The sequence below is a fragment of the Mesoplodon densirostris genome, chromosome 7, assembly GCF_025265405.1.
Source record: "Mesoplodon densirostris isolate mMesDen1 chromosome 7, mMesDen1 primary haplotype, whole genome shotgun sequence".
In the NCBI taxonomy this organism is placed as follows: domain Eukaryota; kingdom Metazoa; phylum Chordata; class Mammalia; order Artiodactyla; family Ziphiidae; genus Mesoplodon; species Mesoplodon densirostris.
The window spans coordinates 55,031,968-55,051,690 of NC_082667.1; the positions used below are offsets into that span (position 1 = coordinate 55,031,968).

Consider the following 19,723-nt stretch of genomic DNA (forward strand, 5'->3'; position numbering starts at 1 on the left):
TACTACTACTAACAGTAAGAGATAATGTTTACATAGAACTTACCATGTAGAGGCAGTGTTCAAAGCATTTCACAGATCTTAACTCATATAATCTTATGAGGTAGATACCTATCATTATTCCCATTTGACAGATGAAGAAGCTGAGGCACAGAGAGGTTCAGTAACTTTCCCTAGTTCTTACAACTACTAAGTAAAGGACCTGGGAATTCAAACCCAGACAGTATGGCTGCAGAATCCATGTTCTTAACTATTAACCCATACCCTGAAATTCTAGATATAGTTCCTTGCCTCACACTGTCACGATACCTGTTTAGGGTCTTCAGCATGTACATGAAGACCTGAGAAAGACTCACTGCTGTCTCTGCTCTTTTGTGATGACCTTCTCTGGCTTTGCCAAGAAGGTTTCCCAAGCCTATCAACACAAGTCAATCATGTTATTCTCTTGTACCTTTTGATTCTGTATGCTGACTAGAAACTAGCACGTTGTTTGTGCCCAAGGTGTGCTGAAATGAAAGTGAATATGATTTCTTATAATAATATTCATGGGCTCTCCAAACTGGCTTTTCCTGTGATTCTTCTTCTTGATTATTCCAAAGCATAGGTTTGGGATTCACTGGTCTTGGTTTCAACCCGCTTCTATCTCCTTAGTGACCAGCTTAAGTTAGGTACTAAGATTTTTGGGAGAGGACACGATTGTACAAACCAGAAGGAGAATTTGTAGTCTGGGGGCTGGCAAACTTTCTCTCTAAAGGGCCAGATAGTCAATATTTTAGGCTTTACCACCTGAACATTCTTTGTCACAAGTACTCAACTTTACCTATAAGCAACCATAAAGAATATGCACATGAATAGGGGTAGAACTTTATTTATAAAATCAGGCAGTCGACCAGATATGACTTGTGGTCCTTAGTTTGTCAACTCCTGTTCTAGTATAATAATATGCCTTGGCAGGCCTACTCAGATACATGTACATATGGTCTTAGTGTGCTGGCTGTCCTAGGGATGTTAAAAAACAACTCTCCCTTTTGGATCCCAGTGAAAACAACCTAGGGTTGCTGAGGCATCAAGACACAAGGCTGGAAGATGAACAGGGAAGCTACAGGTATGAAGCCAGGAGATTGTTGTTACCCCAGGACTGGAGACAGTGGCTGAGAAAGAGCTGCCGACTGGAAGCTGAGTCCTGCCAGGCTCTCTGCCTGCGGTCCTCTACTCACCAGTCAAAGGCCAGTTGAATCCATTTGCATGCTCTGGTACCAGTCCTGCCTCTAATCAAACCCTGAAGGTCTGCAAATGCAGTTCACACACCAGGTTACCCCAGTGATGGAGTACTAAGGGAGAAGTTCCCTTTGTGGAGCACTGATGTACAGACACTGTGGCATTTCTTGACTCTCTAGGACAACGCGGCAGGTAGCTATTCGTAAAAATTTTACAAATTAGGGCACAGATTTGGATACCATTCCTAGGCTCCACAGCAAAACCCTCAGATTCAGATTTCAAAATCCACGTTCCTTTCCCCGAACCACACTGTCTCTCCTACAGCCACAGTTCTGGGTCAGGTAATGCTGTGGATCTCATAATTCCCTAGGCAAGCTGGAGCTCTTAGAATCCCAGCCTCACCATCCAGACTAGAGCAGTTTCAGGGATTGTTCTTGTGATTATTGCCACTGGTAATACTTCTTGATAAACTCCCATCATTGGAATGTCTGACACTTGTGCTTCACGCTGGTAGCCAGTTGTCTCTTAGTGAAAGTCACTGTGAAAGGAAGGGGAAGCTTACCTCTTATGAAGTTGGTTAGCTTAAAAATACAGTGATATAGTTTCGGTATTTTTGTGGAAACGCCACAAGGGTCAGATGCATCATTGACATGTGAGCTTATGGTGCCCACTAGCTGGATTGATTCCCATGGGAATACTAATGAGTCCCCAAAGTTCCTTGGGGGAAGGGAGAAGTGCTGCCCCAAGTATAAATTTGCTCTTCCCAACTGCAGTATAAGCTCACAGAGCAAGGACAAGATCCACTCTTTGACAGGCCTGAAGCTCTTAGCAGAGTGCCCATGGTCAGTACTCATGGCCCTAAGTTAACAACAAGAGTGCTTCGTTCCAATTATGGATTGACTCTTTGAGGGGGACACACAGTTAACTGAAGCCCCTCTCAAAGGAGCAGGAGTAAGGTCTGTCACAACTGAGGTGTGCTGTCCGTGTGGCGGGTGAGATAAGAACAAAGCTGACCTGTCCGACGTGAACTGGACAATGCACACGTGGCTAAATATAGACCAGCTGTCCAAAACCAGAAACACACACAACTCAGACAGCCTTGCTAAGTGGTAACAGTTCCTCCCACCCTGAACAGCAGCTTACGTTCAGATCCTGGAGCTCTTCATTCCTTCTTCTGACACAAAGAGGAAAGATTCTGACAAAACGTATTGCCCTGGTATGTTTATTGAGCACCTTGTTCTAATCTGGACGTTTAGTAGACACACAGCAATGTGCTGAACACCACCAGAGAAACAGATGGTCTAGGTCCTGACTTCTAGCAGCTCATGATCTGTTTTGTATGAGAGATTTTTGAATTCCCAGCATAAAATAAAAAGCAAAATGAAATACGATAAAAGGTTTAGAGGAAGGCATAATTAGTTCTCACCAGAGACCTTATAGAAAGCATGGCATTTGCTGTGGACCTTAGTTTCCCATCTCTGAAATGAGATGCCGCAGGGCAAGGAAGGTTATGTAAGGACGTGTGACCAGAGACTGTGTGACATGCCTGCGAGCTGCAGCCACTCACTCTCTTTGCCCTGTGCCCCTTCACAGGATTGATTTCTGCTAAAGTAGACCAAGAGATCATATCCGTCAAGGTCAGGGTGCTGTGACTTGGCTCTTGGATCTCTGAGACGGTGTTTTTTCCCAGATCCTTCCTCAGAAGGGGAGTGGGGAGGCCTGGTCCCTGAAAGGTCTCACAGGGTCTCATGTTACTGCCTCTCTGCCTCCCCTTTTTTCTTCCTCTGTTTTATAGTTTTTATAAACACTAGAAGACTTATAGTTTTGAACTTGGGGAATTATTTATACTAGTCTTCAGTAGTTTGATCCAGCAAATGTTTACTTACCATGCAAATATGAGTAACATTATAAACTCATGACAAAATAGCAATCCCACTGGCCAGTGTCCTGGTGGTCAGATCTCCTGACTTGATTACCCCACCCCCCTTTATAGAGAATATATCTTCATTCACATTGATACATCTTTCTACTGGTACCACAGAAGGACCCCTGGACTAGGAGATCTGAGTTTTAATTTCAGGGTTTACATCTGATCCACTGTGTGGCCTTGGACAAGTAGCCTCACCTTTCTGGACCACGGTTTCTCCAACTGTAAATGAGAGACTTGGGGGTGAGTAGGGAGGGCAGTGGTGATAATGATTGGACCCTAGGTTCCCCTCCAGTTACCATATTATGTGAGGTATTGTATAGAGTGAAGACATTTTGTGTTTGATCCTAAATGTATGAATAAATTCTCTAGTAATGATGTGTGCCAGAGGATTTTGAGGATTATTCCTTTGTAAATAATTTTAGGCTTGTGATTGTGAGTTAAAATGACCTGGATCGGGCTTCCCTGGTGGCGCAGTGGTTGGGAGTCCGCCTGCCGATGCAGGGGACACGGGTTCGTGCCCCGGTCCGCGAAGGTCCCATATGCCGTGGAGCGGCTGGGCCTGTGAGCCATGGCCGCTGAGCCTGCACGTCCAGAGCCTGTGCTCCGCAGCGGGAGAGGCCACAACAGTGAGAGGCCTGCATACCGCAAAAAAAAAATTTAAAAAAAAAATGACCTGGATCTATTGATCCAATTTTGCACTCAGCCAATCTGTCAGCAGGTTTTTGTTTTTAGAATTCTCCACCCATCTGATTCTTGCTCTTCAATTAGCTTTCTCCAGGGGACCACTCATCCCATAAAATCTGACACCATTAGTTTCAAAATTTTTTCATTAATCATCTTCTTCCCAGTTAGAACCCTCAGAATTTTACCACCTTTCTACTTCTAGGAATAAATGATATAATATAACAATTGCCAACTAACTATCACTTACTTAGTATTTAATAGTTACTATTTACCCGTATTTCACCTCATTGAATCCTCAAAAGAGCCCTGTAAGGTGGGTGTTCTCTTTAACATTTGACAGCATGGGAGAGGAGATGTAGAGAGAGATTAAAAGTTTCGCCCAAGGCCCTGTGGCAAAGTAGTTTTAGAACCTGGACTCCCACGTTTCTGAACCACATCAGGCTCTTTCTGTTGTTCACTGTTCCTTTGGAGTCGGCTGTGGACAAATGATAAGGAGGGCCAGGAAGAACATGGATGGTTTCCAATTTAGAATTTTGATGATACCAAGAAAGATTTTGGGAAGAATTTGTTCTTTCCTTTGGCTTTCAGAGCTTGCTTTGCCCTTGATTTTTCAGTTGACCCCAACCCTTCTACCTCTGCCCCAGAATTAAGAACCAGAGATTGTTAAAAACCAAGCCAGTGGATCTGAATCTAAATGTGTAAACTATAACTCATTAGGTCTTACATGGCGCAGCTCTCGTAAATTTCCCAAAGATGACTTTGATGTGTATCCCTGGTCTGATCCAAGTTCTTCCTTTTATAAATAAAGAAAACAGGGCCCAGAAAGGTGACATGACGTACCGAAGGTCACGCAGCCAGTTGGCAGCAGACCTGGACCTGGACCCTCATTCTGTCATTTGACTCTGCCTCCCATAAAGCTAATACCATTCACCTCAGAGGGATTGTGTAGGAACTCTTTTCTCTACACGGGTGAAAATAATTGGCTTTGAAGCCAATGAGATCTCTTTCAGATCTAGGCTCTGCCACTTTCTAAATGTGTGACCCCAGAGCTCACTATTAACTTCTCTGAGCTTCAGTTTCTCCATCTCCCCAAAAAACAAAACCAAAAAAACAATGGAGGTAATAATATCTACCTCACGGGGTAGACCAGAGACACATAGTAGGTGCTCAGTAAATGGCAGCTGTGATTATTGTAGTCAGTATTGTCCCTTTTGTTCTTATTAGTCCACGTATAACATCTATACAAGGTATAGTTGTGACTTGGAAAGAAATCCCATACCTCTTGGCCCATTTCAGGGTCTCAGCCAGTTCCATGTGTACTCTAGGAATAGGAGCAGTAAGAATGGTGGGGTGCTGTGCTAAATGCTTTGTATAAATGACCTCCAGTCCTTGCAGCAGCCCTGCAAAGTATGTATTCTCCCTCTTGAACAAGTGAGGATCAAAGAGGTTTATGTAACCTGTCCAAGGCCAGAGCCAGGAGTTAGTAGAGCCAGGCTTTGAATCCAGCCTGGGAGCCAGCATGAACTTTGGTCTACCATTTTACGGGTTCTGAGACCCACTGAGGCTTGGGGTGGGGTTTGGGGGGGGAAAAGGATAAAGATTAAAAGGGCATTGAGATAAGGGAACCAGTCATTATTTGGCCAGTCATCTTTTCCAGAAGCTCCCGCCAACCACCCCTTTCCTGCTCCTGTTATCACTAGCTAGTGGATGGCTGGGCTGGGCTCCTCTACTGAAATCCTTCAGAGCTTTCCTGTTCTAGAGTTTTGCAAGAAGGTGGGAGGAGTGTTTTTATGCTGGGCAGGCTTCCCAGGGGTGATTGTGGAAAGGAAGGGGAGTGATTTTGTAGGGCCCTAAAAAGAAGCCAGGAAGAAGAGGAAAAAATAAAACCCTGCTGAAAAGAAAACAAATTGACTCAGGCATTTTCTGGCATTATCTTTCGTCTAGACTTGGAGATCGAAGCTCAGGCCAGAAGTCTGGAAATGTCCATTTTCTTCTTGCTGTATAACTGACCTTCCTAATGACCCAAGACACATCATTACAACAGCCTTACAGCCACATACCAAAAACAGCCCAGCCACGTATTGTCTAGTGTTTCCTTTATCTTTGCCATTCTTTCCTTTCCTCAAAAGGTACCCAGGCAATAACAACAAATTCTGTGAATATTTATGTGAGTGTATGTATTTGTTTTCACATCCTTATCTCATTCGCCCTTTACAACAGCCCAGTAAGATAGACAGGCAGGCCAGGGATTATCCTCCCATCTTGACAGGTAAGCAACTAAAGCTCAGAGAGAGACCTGTCCATGATCTCACAGCTAGTTAACAGCAGAGCTGGAAATGGATCCCTGGGCTCCTGACTCCTGTCCTGTGCATGAGGTCCACACACTGTGAGGTGGAATTTCAACCTGCTTGAGTCTTTTCACCCCAAACCATGAGTGCTTGCCTTTTGTTTAGCTGAACTTCCCACTGCCTTGCTATGATTATGGGGTGAAACCCTGAACCGCGGGGTTGGAGGAGTTATAGGGAACTGAAGGTAGGAAGGGGAGAATGTCTCTTACTCAAGGGAGTTTAGTAAGGGCTCGGTATTTTCTGAGTGTTCGGTTTTCTCTTCGGAGAGGAAATAAAGAAAAACTAAAGGTCAGATGAATTTAACTAGATGACTGTTAATCTCTTGCATATACTTTACACTTCATACTTTGCAAAGGGCTTATGCGTGTGTGTGTGTGTGTTTTAATTCACACACCATATATCACTCAATTAAAGTGTACAAGTCAATGTTTTTAGTATATTCACAGGGCTGTGCAACCGCCATCACAGTCTAATTTGGGAACATTTTTATGTCCCCGAAAAGAAACCTTATACCCATTAGTAGTCACTTCCCATTCCCCATCCTCACCCCAGCCGTAAGCAACCACTCATCTACTTTCTGTCTCTATAGATTTACCACTTCTAGACATTTCATATAAATGGAGTCTAGCTTCTTTTCACTTAGCACAGTACTTTCAAGGTTTGTACATGTTGTAACATGTATTTGTGCTTTATTCTTTTTACTGCTGAATATTCCATTACACGCTATGCCACATTTTCTTTATTGATCAGCTTATATGCATTTGGATTGTTTCTACCTTTGGCTATTATAAGTAATGCTGTGGTGAAAATCTGTTTACAAGTTTTTGTGTAGATGTATGTTTTCATTTCTCTTGGGTATATACCTAGAAGTGGAATCGCTGGGTCATATGGTGACTCTGTATTTAACTTTTTGAGGAACTGTCAAACTGTGTGTGTGTTTATAAATTTACTGAGATGTATTTCCCATACCATGAAAAGTATAGTTTAAAGTATTTAAAGTATATAGTTCAGTGGGTTTAGTATTTCCCAGGGTTGTGCAACCATCACCAGTCTAAGAAAATTTTCATCAACCCAAAAAGAAATACCATACTCATTAGCAGTCACTTTCCATTACTGCTCCCCACCCCAGGCAACCACTAGTCTACTTGCTGTCTTTGGATTTTCCTATTCTAGACATTTCACATAAATAAAGTCATGTAATCTATAGTCTTTTATCACTAGTTTTTTTCTCTTAGCATAATGTTTTGGAGATTCGTCCATGTTGTTGCATGTATTAGTATTTCATTCACTTAATGGCTGAATAATATTCCATTGTATGGATATATCACCTTTTGTTTATCCAATCTCTACCTCTTTGATCCCCTTCCTGTATGTCTTTGTCTCTGTTTCCTTATAAGGACACCAGTCATTGAAATAGGTTCCACACTAATCCAGTATGACCTCATTGTAATGAATTACATGTGCAAAGACACTGTTTTCAAATGAGGTCACATTCTGAGGTTCCATGAATTTTGGAGGGACACTGTTCAACCCAGTAAAGGTACCAAGGAATCATCACATGCATTCAGGTAGAAGTCTTTTAAAGCTGCAAGCTAAGGTAGGCTTTTGGCAAGATTTAGTGCCCAAACAGCTTTGAAAGAACTTTTCTGGGGCTGCAGACCGTTATGGAGCTAACTGGTTTCACAGACATGGCTTTATATCAGAAGAGTGGAATTCCAAGTGTCTGTGGGCCCAGCTCATGCTAACCGTTACTTCATCTTATTGACAGACCTCAAAAACCTCTCTGACTTTGACCACAAGAAATAAGCCTATGTGGATTTTTATGCCAGGGAAAATTCTTTTATTCATTCAACAATGAATTCAGTGTAATGAATATGCACTATGTGCTGGGACTGTTCTAGGCACAGAGATACAGAAGTGACTAGAACACATTTTGAGTACCTAAAACCTGCAGTGCTTTCTTGACCCTCTGTGCACTTCATCCTCATAAAACCACCCTATGTCAATTTGTAAATAAGGAAACTGAGACTCAGGTGAAATATCTCTAGATCTGTGAGTAAACAGACTGGGTCACAGATTTGAATCCATAGCCTGAGCTGGAGGCAGAGGGCCCTAGAGCTGAGGATAGGTCGCTCTTCCTTTATACAGACCCACAAGCATTCAACATAGGGGACATGAAGGATGAATTGGGTGACAAGGCAGGATAAGTAGGTTGTGACAAAATGGCTATTCTTGTCACATTGGGGAACCTGGACTTTATTCTGAAGGTAATGAGGAGTCAGTGGATGTTACTGAGGGAGTATGACTTATTATGCTATATGTACTTCATGTGTTTAATCAACACATGATTATGGAGTTGGGTCACAGACTGGGCTTCATTCTAGGGGTAAAACTGTTACAAGAGAGACAGTATCTCTGCCCTTACTGAGTTGGTAGCCTAATGTATGGAGTGATGAGAAAGAGGTTGGTGTTTTCCTGAAATTCTGTTTGAAACACAAGGAAGTACAAGTGGGAAACAAGATTGAAGAAATAAACAGGAAAGTGGTTTTTAAAAGAGAGAGCTTCGTAAGTCATCTTGAGGATAACAGGGATCCAGTGACGAATTTTAAGAAGGCAGTGACATAATGACATGCCGTGGTTGCTGAGAAACAGGGAAGAGCCATAGATGATGCCTAGGTTTCTGGCTTGGGGAACTGATCGGATGGTGATGTCGATGTACTTCACTGAGATAGAGAATGCAGGAGGAGGAGTTCCGTTTAGATTGTTGAGCTTGACCTGCTTGTGGGACAGCTGAATGGAGACGCTCAGTAGATGGGGGGTGGGGGGGGATATAAGACAGGGAGCCCAGGAGAGGGAACTGAGCTAGAGATTCAGATTTGTGAGTTGTCATCCCATAGCTGAAGCTGTGAGAGTGGACAGGATACCCCTGGAGAGTCTCCAGAGTCAGAGTGAGGTCATAGGGGGGTCTGGGGCAGAACCCTGAAGAAAGCCCCCATTGAAGGGCTGGGCACAGGAAGAGGAGTCCAGAAGACCACAGATAGTGTAGGATGCACCAGAGGTTTCCCTTGCACCTTCCCTGTGTCTCCTCAGGCAGCAGCTTGGGCTGATCCCCGGCACTGGGCCTTCTCTGTCCCCCAGCATAAACCCTCTCCTCTGCCACTAGAGAGTTCATCTTGCAGGTCTAATGGAGTAATGAAGCCATTGATTCTGTTAACAAACATCCAGTTCACTGTGAGACCTGTAATGGGAATTCATTTTGGAGGTCAATACAGCTGTCAATGGAACAGTTTTTCCCCAGAGGCCTGTGGCTTTGCCTGCTGTACGCTGGCAGAAGTTGTCTTGCCCAGCAGCAGAAAAGACTGGAGAGTCATTAATGCTGTAGAGCATCCATGAGCTGGTGATCCTGCCCAGGGCCATGAGAAGGGTACTAAAATAGGTCAGATAACAGGGAGTGGAAGCAGAACTATGTCCCCTCTGAAGTGCTTTGAATAACCATAGAAAGCCACCATCATCACCACTAAAACATTACCTCCCACTAGCTATCACGTTGCCAGAAATTACATCTTTAAATCTTTCTTTTGAACAAAAAGTTTCACTGTTGGAATTATTGTATGCTGAATGAATGTTTTTGCTTATTCTGCAAAGACAGACTCAGAACTTTGTATGTACCTGGGGTTTATTAGGTAAATGCTGGCACTGTAGGGGTAACATCACCAGTCACTGTTCTTAGAAACCCATGGGCCAGGCAAGGAAGCAGGGTGACAGTTGATATAATGAAGCTTGGGCCACATGCTGTTAGCACCCAGAAGAATGGCCAAGTCCACGAAGGTTTCAGAGAGAATGTGGTATCCGTGTAGGGTCTTAAAGTCTGTGTGTGAGTGCCAGAGGAGAAGAAGTGAAATCCAGGCAGAAGGAACAGCATAGGCCAAAACAAAGAATCATAAAAGGGGCTGGCGCATTCACAGACTGATGAAGCTTTCATATGCCTGGGGTATGGGAGGAGGAAAGCAGGAAATAGGTCAGACTGTGCAAGGCCTTGTATGTTGTGCTAAGGAATTTGGACTAAGCTTAGAGAGCCAGCCAAATGAATAATGCCCTTGGCTGGGGGTATTACTCTAAACTATTATCTGTCTTTAATACCTCACTTCCTTTCTAACACAACAGACGAGAGTTTAAGATAAGAGTTCAGAGAAAAAAGACCAATAGATGGAGAGTGGTGAGTACAAGATGTAGGGAACATCGTCCTCAGAGGACTTGGAAGGGCAGGGGGGAGGAGCTGGGACCAGTCTTAAGGGACCGTTCCAATTACATGTGCTTTTGTCATTAGTACAGTAACACACAGTCCAGGGACTCAGTAAGTAAGTCTTCAGGAAGCAAAGCTTCATTTAACACAGCCAGCTTAGCTTTGCGGGAGATGATGAGAGCAGGAGCCACCAAAGAGAGGGAAGGCCGTGGCACTCACCTCCCCAGAGGCTGGCCTTGCTCGAGAGCCAGAGTCGCACTTCTGGACCTCGAGTAGGCACACCTCCTGGAAGTGGGGCAGATACTGCCCAGGCTGTGATAGGGAGTCGCCTCCAGGAGCAGTACGGAGGTCCAGAGCCTGGAAGCCACAGCCCTGCTCTCTGGGAGGGCAGAGCCGGGGCAGGTGCATGAGGAAGAGAATGCTGCGGCTGGACCATTGCCTCTGCTCTTAGTATTTTCTCTTCGTCTGACAACCCAGTTTGGGATAAGGACACCTTCCCTTCCTTTACCATTCAAAGAGCTCTTTCTCCTTTTCACAGACTCCCTGAGGAACATTTCGTCAGCCAGTCACGGCCCCCGCTCTTCTCCAGCTGAGCTCAGCAGCTCCAATCAGCACCTTCTCCGAGAACGAAAATCCTCAGCCCCATCGCACTCCAGCCAGCCAACCTTGTTCACCTTTGAACCCTCGGTGTCGAACCACGTGCAGCCCTCCTTGTCCACCAGTGCACCTCAGGAGTATCTCTACTTGCACCAGTGCATAAGCCGGAGAGCAGAAAATGCAAGGTAGGCAAGCAGTAGTTGGTTGAGCAACCACTCTCAGGGCCTAGTACTTTTCAGACTCTGCTTTTTAATTTTAAATACGTAAGAGTAAACTATTTTATCTTTCCAGGTGGGCAAATATATAATTATAAAACAAAACATCATTGTTTTTGCTTAGGCAACCTTCACATTTTATTGGTATCATCTACGTTGCTATACAATGATAATTGGATTCCAAAGAAGCTTCTCATTATCAAAAATCATGCTATAAAAATTTTTGGTTTAATTTGCAAAAAAGGCATTAGGAACTAGAGTTTCAGAATTGGAAAAAACAAAGTCAGTGCACTTGTTGGCCCTAAGAGTGTAACTATAAAACCTTAACATTGTTGAACAAATGCTTATCTCGCTTTTGCTCTAGAGCTACAGTTCCATATGGCAGCCACTCTCCACATGTGGCTATTTAACTTTGAATCAGTTAAAATTAAATAAAATTTAAATTTAATTTCCTCAGTTATACTAGCCATATCTCAAGTACTCAGTAGCCACACATGTCTAGTGGATACCATACTGGGTAATATAGATATAAAACATTTTCATCATCACAGAAAGTTCTAGAGCAAGGACTCCCTGCTCTGGAATAAGTTTTTGTTTTTCTAACACCATCAACTCTAACAGGTACAGAGCCTGTACATATTTTTATTACCTTTTATTCCCATTGTTAGGGTAAACAAAAGTGCAGAGCTGGTGGGCTTTGCCAGAGCTGGTTCCCAATTCTACCATGGCCAGCAGATTGTAAATCATGTTACTTAATGAATTAATTTAGAAATATCTAATTTGTGTTATGAAAATTAAGGCAATTAGAGAACTGGCTGCATTAATAAATCATGTCACAGAGTATTTTCATGCATAATCTCACTTAAACCAGTTAAACACACTGAGAGATCGCCAGGGTAGATCATTTATCTCCATTTCATGGATGAAGAAACTGAGACTCACAACTAATAAATGACAGAGATAGGACTAGAACCCAGATTTCTCCTTTCTGATCCTGTATTCTTTTCTCTACACTGTGCTGTTCTGGTTATGGTTTTCTGAGTCATTTTCATGCAACAGAACCTCCTAACACTCAATTTTAAGTCTGCCTGAAAAACCCATTTTCCTGAAGCAGCGTTGATTCATTTGTGATCTTTCACTAGTTCAGTCAACTTCCGTCAACATACACATGAAGGGCTGAGTTCTAAAATGGTAGAATGAATTAACCAAGATCACCGAACTAGTTAGTACCTGATTCTTCTGAAGCACAGACCAGAGACAGTATAGTAGAATGAAAAGTATTTTACAGAGTGAAAAGTATTTTGCAGTCAGTCAGTTATGGGTTCAAATTCAGGTTTGGCCACCTCTTTGTGACCTTGGACCACATATTGAGCCTTTTTGACCTTCAATTTCCTTATCTGCAGAGTGGGAATAATTAATTCAAAGGTTTACTTAACAAGCATAAAATGGCAAAATATACCTAAGGTAGCCAGGAGGTAGGAGGTGCTCAGGACATATTTCCAGATGCCCTGTGCCACCTCCCCTTCTACTACATGTAGGATTGCCTGGTAGTAGAGAATGCGAGGTCTTACAGTCATAATTCTAGTGAAAGACACAGCACTTTATATTAGTGCCTCTCAAACACTAATGTGCATATGAAATACCTGAGGATCTTGCTGAAATGCTGATTCTGATTCAATGGGCCTGGGGTGGGTCCTGAGATCCTGCCTTTCTGCAAAACTGCAGATGATGTCAGTGCAGACTGCAGATCATACTTTAAGTGGAAGGCTTTATATAGTATTAACAACTGCCACCACCTCCAGTCCCATGATACTGCTAAAGCAACAGTGAACACATATATAAATGTCTCTGCTTGAATTAGCAGCTGGGGCCCACTCTCTGTACCCTCACCTCCTCTGTAAAACCTCTTTTAAATCTTCCTAGCTGGAATTCATTTTTCTCTGAATTCCCGTAGCAGTTTTTGATGATCTTTCTCACAGCAATTGGAACTTTCTACCTCGTATTATGGATTTTTATATTAATATGTTACTGTCCTTTGGGACAGGACTCAGGGCACATAGTAGGTGCATAATAAATATTTGAACAAATCTGTGTTATGGAGGTAACATAATAGATGAGACAGAATTTATCTACAGCTGGGGAAGCAGCTTAACTGTGGGGCCTTGATCAAGTTGTGCTTTTCTCTGTGTCTTTGTTTTTACTTGTGTGGGTGTGGGAGTGAGAGGGTGATGAGCAGGATCTCAGGGAGATTTTAAAAAATAGTTCAAACAGTGTTTGTAGAATTCCAAGCAGGAAAGGAGGGCGAGAAGGAAGTTTTCTTCAGTCTAGAAGGATTATGTAGTTCCTGGTAATGGTGGAGTAGCATGCATGATACTAAACATACTGTAACAATTATAAACTCTGGACAAAACATTTTAAAATCCTGTTCAAAGGCACTGAAGAGCAATCAAAAAGCAGGACTGATTTGACTCTTAAGACAAGGGACCAAAAAAAAAGGGACCCACGTTTAGCGAGATTCAATTCACATGGCTTTTGCTATGAAGGAAATTTCTATAACATATCATCCCAAATGTTCAGTATACAATGAGAAATTGCTGGACATCTGAAGAAACTGTATAAGTTGACCTATAGTCCTAGAGAACTCAGGTCATAGAAACAAGTTAAAATCAACCCAGTTTTTGGAGCTAGCATACAAAGACTTTAAAATAGTTGTGTTACTTGCTTTAATGTATGGTGGGAAGAGGGGGTGGATAATGAGTAAAGAGATGGTGAAACTTAGGAAAGAGATAGAAACTTTGAAAAAGAACTTAGGAGTTCCAGTTCCGCTATGGTGGCAGAAGCCACCACAGGCTTCTATCCCTCCCACTAATTACAGATAAAAACTCTGGACAAAATATAATTACCCGAAGACTCTGTAAAGTGAAAGAAAGGAAGTAGATTATGGAGGGGAGCAAAACTTGGTAAATTTTCTGTCTCTGGTGGATCTGTCCTGAGAGTGGGCTCCATCACAAAGCAGCACAGTGGGGCAGACTGCTGAAACTCTAATAGAAACCTCATCTGTCTGGTTAGAGGAACCAGAAAAGGAGCCCTTTGGGGACTGGAAAGGAGTGGAGTAACCCAGTGTGGAGAGAGCTAGTGAAGGGAATTCCTAATTCTGGGTATAAACCCACACAAGTGTCAGGCTCACCTTGAGCTACCCATGTGTGAGACAGACTCAAATCAGCATAACAAGAGCTTTGTGAACTAAACTGAGATTTTCACTACCACACACAGAGGAGAAACAGAAGTTACAGGTTGAACCTGACCATATTGATTGCCTGGAAAAACAAAAACAGCATTCTGCAGAGGATGATAAAAGAACCCAGAGTCTACACAACATAGTATCACAACATTCAGAATATAATCCAAAATTTCTCAGCTTACAGAGAGCCAGCAAACTAATTCTCAAGGGAGAGCACAGATGCCAACCCCAATATAACTAATGTTGAAACTACTACACACAGATTTAAAAGCCCATTTTATAACGGTATTCCGTATGATAAAGGAAAACACACTTGAAATTAATGGAAAGAAAAAGAAACTCTTATCAACCCAGAAGGCTATATTCTGCAAAAGTATTCCTTCAGGAATGAAAACAAAATTAAGACACTCTCAGATGAAAGGTAAATAAGAGAATTTCCAAGAGATCTGATTTAAAGAAATAACAAGGCTAAAGCAAAGAAGTACCAGAAGAAAACTAAGATCAGGAATGAAGAAACAGCAGCAGAAATAGTAAATATCTGCATAATTATAAAAGACTATTTTTTCCCTCCTAAGTTTAAAATACATATGAGTGCTGAAAGCAAATATTAAACATTATCTAGTGGGGTTTTTAATCTGTTTTTATTTCTGGTAAAGGAAGAGCTCTTCCTTTACCATTTCTTGCCATGTGAGTCCCTGGTAACAGATTTTCCCAGCTTTCATTTATGTGGAAATACCTTTATTTCACCTTTATTTTTTAGAGATATTTTTGCTGGGTATAAAATTCCGGAATGATGTTTTTATTTCAGCATTCTAAAGGATGCCATTCTATAGTCTTCTGACCTTCATTGTTTCCGATGACAGGTCAACTGTTCTTTTTATTCTTATTCTCCTGTATGTAAAGTATCTTTCTTCCTCTGAATGATTTTTTTTTCTCTTTCTTTAAAAAAAAATTGTGGTAAAATACACATAATATAAAATATACCATCTTAACCTTTTTTTTTTTTTTTTTTTTTTTGCGGTATGTGGGCCTCTCACTGTTGTGACCTCACCCGTTGCGGAGCACAGGCTCCGGATGCACAGGCTCAGCAGCCATGGCTCATGGGCCTAGCCGCTCCACGGCATGTGGGATCTTCTCGGACCGGGGCACAAACCCGTGTCCACTGCATCGACAGGTGGACTCTCAACCACTGCACCACCAGGGAAGCCCCATCTTAACCATTTTTAAGTGTACAGTTTGGTAGTATTAAGCACTTTCACATTGTTATGCAACCAATCTCTAGAACTCTTTTCATCTCTCAAAATTTAAACTCTCCACTCTTAAACAACTCCCCATTTCACCTTCCCCCAGCCCCTGACAACCTCCATTCTACTTATCTGTATGAATTTGACTTCTCTAGGTAACTCATTTAAGTGGAATCATACAGTAGTTGTCTTTTTATGCAGTCCTCAAGGTTCATCTGTGTTGTGGCATGTGTCAGGATTTTCTTCCCTTTTAAGGCTGAATAAATATTTCATTACATGTATATTCCACATTTTGTTTATCTGTTCATCCATTGTTAGACCCTTGGGTTACTTCCACCTTTTGGCTATTGTGAATAACGCTGCTGTTAACCTGGGTTTATAAATACTCTTCAGGACTCTGCTTTCAGTTATTTGAGGTATATACCCAGAAGTAGAATTGCTGGGTCATATGGTAATTCTATTGTCACTTTTTGAGGAATTGCCATACTGTTTTCCATAGTGGTTACACCATTTTACAACAGTGCACAAGGGTTCTAGTTTCTCCACCTTCTTGCCAACACTTGTTATTTTCTGGTCTCTTGATAGTAGCCGTCCTAATGGGTGTGAGGTAACATCTCATTGTAGTTTTCATTTGCATTTCCCTAATGATCAGTGATAGTCAGCATCTTTTCGGGTATTTGTTGCCAATTGGTATATCACTTTTGGAGAAATGTCTACTCAGGTCCTTTGCCCATTTATTATCAGATTCTTTTGTTATTATTGAGTCGTAAAAGTTCTTTATATATTGTGGGCATTTACCCCTTATGAGATAAATGATTTGCAAATATTTTCCCCATTCTAAAGACTGCCTTTTCACTCTGTTGATTGTGTCCTTTGATGCACAGAAATGGTTTTAATTTTGATGTAATACAATTTATCTCTTTTTACTTTTGTCACCTGTGTTTTTTATTTCATACATAAGAAATCATGGCCAAGTCCAATTTCAAGAAGATTTTCCCCTGTTGTCTTCTAAGAGTTTTATTGTTTTAGCTCTTGCATTTAGGTCTTTGATCCATTTTGTATTAAGTTTTGCATACAGTATAAGGTAAAGATCCAACTTCATTTTTCTGCATGTGTATATCTAATTTTCCCAAAACTGTTTGTTGAAAAGACTGTACTTTGCTGTGGAAAAGATCTTTCCCATGGTCTCAGCATCTTTTTTTTTTTTTTTTTTTTTTTTTTTTTTTTTTTGCGGTATGCGGGCCTCTCACTGTTGTGGCCTCCCCCGTTGCGGAGCACAGGCTCCGGACGCGCAGGCTCCGGACGCGCAGGCTCAGCGGCCATGGCTCACGGGCCCAGCCGCTCCGCGGCATATGGGATCCTCCCAGACCGGGGCACGAACCCGTATCCCCTGCATCGGCAGGCGGACTCTCAACCACTTGCGCCACCAGGGAGGCCCGGTCTCAGCATCTTTATTGAAAATCATTGAGGGTTTATTTCTGGACTCTGTATTCTGTTCCCTTTGTCTATATGTCCATCTTTATGCCAGTGCCACACTGCTTTAGTTACTGTAGTTTTATAATAAGTTTTGAAATCAGGAACTGTGAGACCTTTAGCTTTGTTCTTCTTTTTCAAGATTGTTTTGGCTATTTGGGCCTCTGACTGATTTAAGTTTTTTTCTTTATCTTTTTTCAGCAGTTTGACTGTGATATTCCTAATGTGTGTTTTTCTTTATATTTACTATGTTTGGGGTTCACTTGCCTGTCTGATTCTGTGTGTTGTTATTTTTGATCCAGTCCAGCAAAATTTCTACCTGTATTTCTTCTGCCCCATTTTGTCTCTCCTTTCCTTTGAGGCTCATATGAAACTTCAGTTACTCATATGCTGGACCACTTGAAACTTACCTACATGTCACCGATACTATTCTTTTTTTTTTTTTTTTGTATCCTTTTTCCTTTCTGTACTCAGTTTGGATAGTTTTTTTAATTCATTTTTCAATTCTAGGATTCCCCCCCCCTTTTTTTTTTACAATTTTTGAAGCGTAATAGAAGTACCGTCAATGCCATATATATAAAATATCCTCATGCCCCTTTGTAATGTGTCCTTCCTTCTACCATATTCCTCAGAAACCACTGACAGTCTTTCTGTCACTACATTAGTTTTCATTTTTTGGAATTTTACTTGAATGGAATCATAGAGTATCACTATTTTTTCTGACTTCTTTCAATCAGCATAATGCTTTTGGTATTCATTCATGTTGCATGCATCATTAGTTTTTCCTGTTTATTGCTGAGGAGTAATTCAATGTATCTTTATATCACAACTTACTTATCCAGTCACATGTTGATGGGCAGTTGCGTCGTTTCCAGTTTCAGGTATTACAAATTAAGATGCCTTTGTACATAAACAGTCACTAACAAATCTTGTATGGACATTTGTTTCATATCTCTTGGGTAAATACCTAGAGAGCTAGGTGGTTTACTGGTTAATTCTGTCAAATATTCAAACAAGGGCTTCCCTGGTGGCGCAGTGGTTGAGAGTCCGTCTGCCGATGCAGGGGACACGGGTTCGTGCCCTGGTCCGGGAAGATCCCACATGCCGCGGAGCGGCTAGGCCTGTGAGCCATGGCTGCTGAGCCTGCACGTCCAGAGCCTGTGCTCTGCAACGGGAGAGGCCACAACAGTGAGAGGCCTGCATACCGCAAAAAAAAAAAAATGGGCAAAAGATTTGAACAGGCACTTCACACAAAAAAATAGATATAAGAATGACTAGGGCCTCCCTGGTGGCGCAGTGGTTGAGAGTCCGCCTGCCGATGCAGGGGATACGGGTTCGTGCCCCGGTCTGGGAGGATCCCATATGCCGCGGAGCGGCTGGGCCCGTGAGCCATGGCCGCTGGGCCTGCGCATCCGGAGCCTGCGCATCCGGAGCCTGTGCTCCGCAGCGGGGGAGGCCACAACAGTGAGAGGCCCGCATACACAAAAAAAAAAAAAAAAAAAAAAAAAGAATGACCAATAAGCTCATGAAAAGATGCTGAAACATCAGGGAAATGCAAATTAAAACCTCAGTGAGGTTTTGCTTTGTCTCTCCTGGAATGGCGAAGTATGTGGATGGGCTTTATCCATGCACTGCTTCTGACATTCACATTACACACTAGGTACTCTGGAAAAAGGAATAATGCTTTACAGTTTACAAAGCACTTTTATGTTAGTTACCTCATTTGATCTCCAAAATAATCTTACAGGGTTACTTTTGAGTAGGGACTTTGAGAGAGAACCAGCTCATTCATCTCTGCCTAGCATGGACATAAATATGCCTGATTATTGTAGTGAAATAGTATTTACTGAGGCCAATAATACGAGCCTTCTATCTATCCCCTTCTACATTTATGAGGGATCCTGATATACAGTTACAAGAAACGAAACATCTTAGAGATAAAACCATGACTTTTTTATTATTACTCTTACTATACTACTAGCCACTAATATTTCTTCAGGTACCAGATAGTATGTATTCTGGTTAAAATGACTTCAGTCCTCAAACTCCAGCTCTTCCACTGAGCTAAAATAACTAATAATTCAGAATAGTAACTATTGCCAATGGAAGGAGTTTTGAATGACACTGTCATGACAAGCAGAATCTTTTTTCTTTTTTTTGCAGTACACGGGCCTCCCACCACTGTGGCCTCTCCTGCTGCGGAGCACAGGCTCCGGACATGCAGGCCCAGCAGCCATGGCTCATGGGCCCAGCCGCTCTGCGGCACGTGGGACCCTCCCGGACCGGGGCACGAACCCGTGTCCCCTGCATTGGCAGGCAAACTCTCAAGCACTGCGCCACCAGGGAAGCCCAAGCAGAATCTTTTTTGTTTTTTAAAACAAATTAGTTTCACTAGATTTATTTTTGCCCTCTAGCTAGATTCTAGCCAATCTCTGTCTTCTTATTTCAAGGAGGCTGTTAAACCTGTAACATGTGATGTGTTGTGGTGTGTGGTGGGTCACATGCCCTGGAAAGCCATAATTCTGGTGAGGGT

General features: G+C 42.3%; 1 protein-coding gene across 2 annotated transcripts in view; it reads left to right on the plus strand.

The window, feature by feature from the left end:
- The window catches only part of GAB2 (GRB2 associated binding protein 2), a 201,636-nt gene that overhangs the window by 164,702 nt on the left and 17,211 nt on the right, over positions 1-19,723 (plus strand). For both annotated transcript variants that reach the window (XR_009532947.1, XM_060102978.1), the window contains exon 3: positions 10,959-11,202. Coding sequence is in view for 1 of the 2 variants with exons in the window: in XM_060102978.1 (XP_059958961.1) it covers positions 10,959-11,202 (244 nt within the window). In the remaining variant the exon portion in view is untranslated. The remainder of the gene's footprint in view (positions 1-10,958; positions 11,203-19,723) is intronic.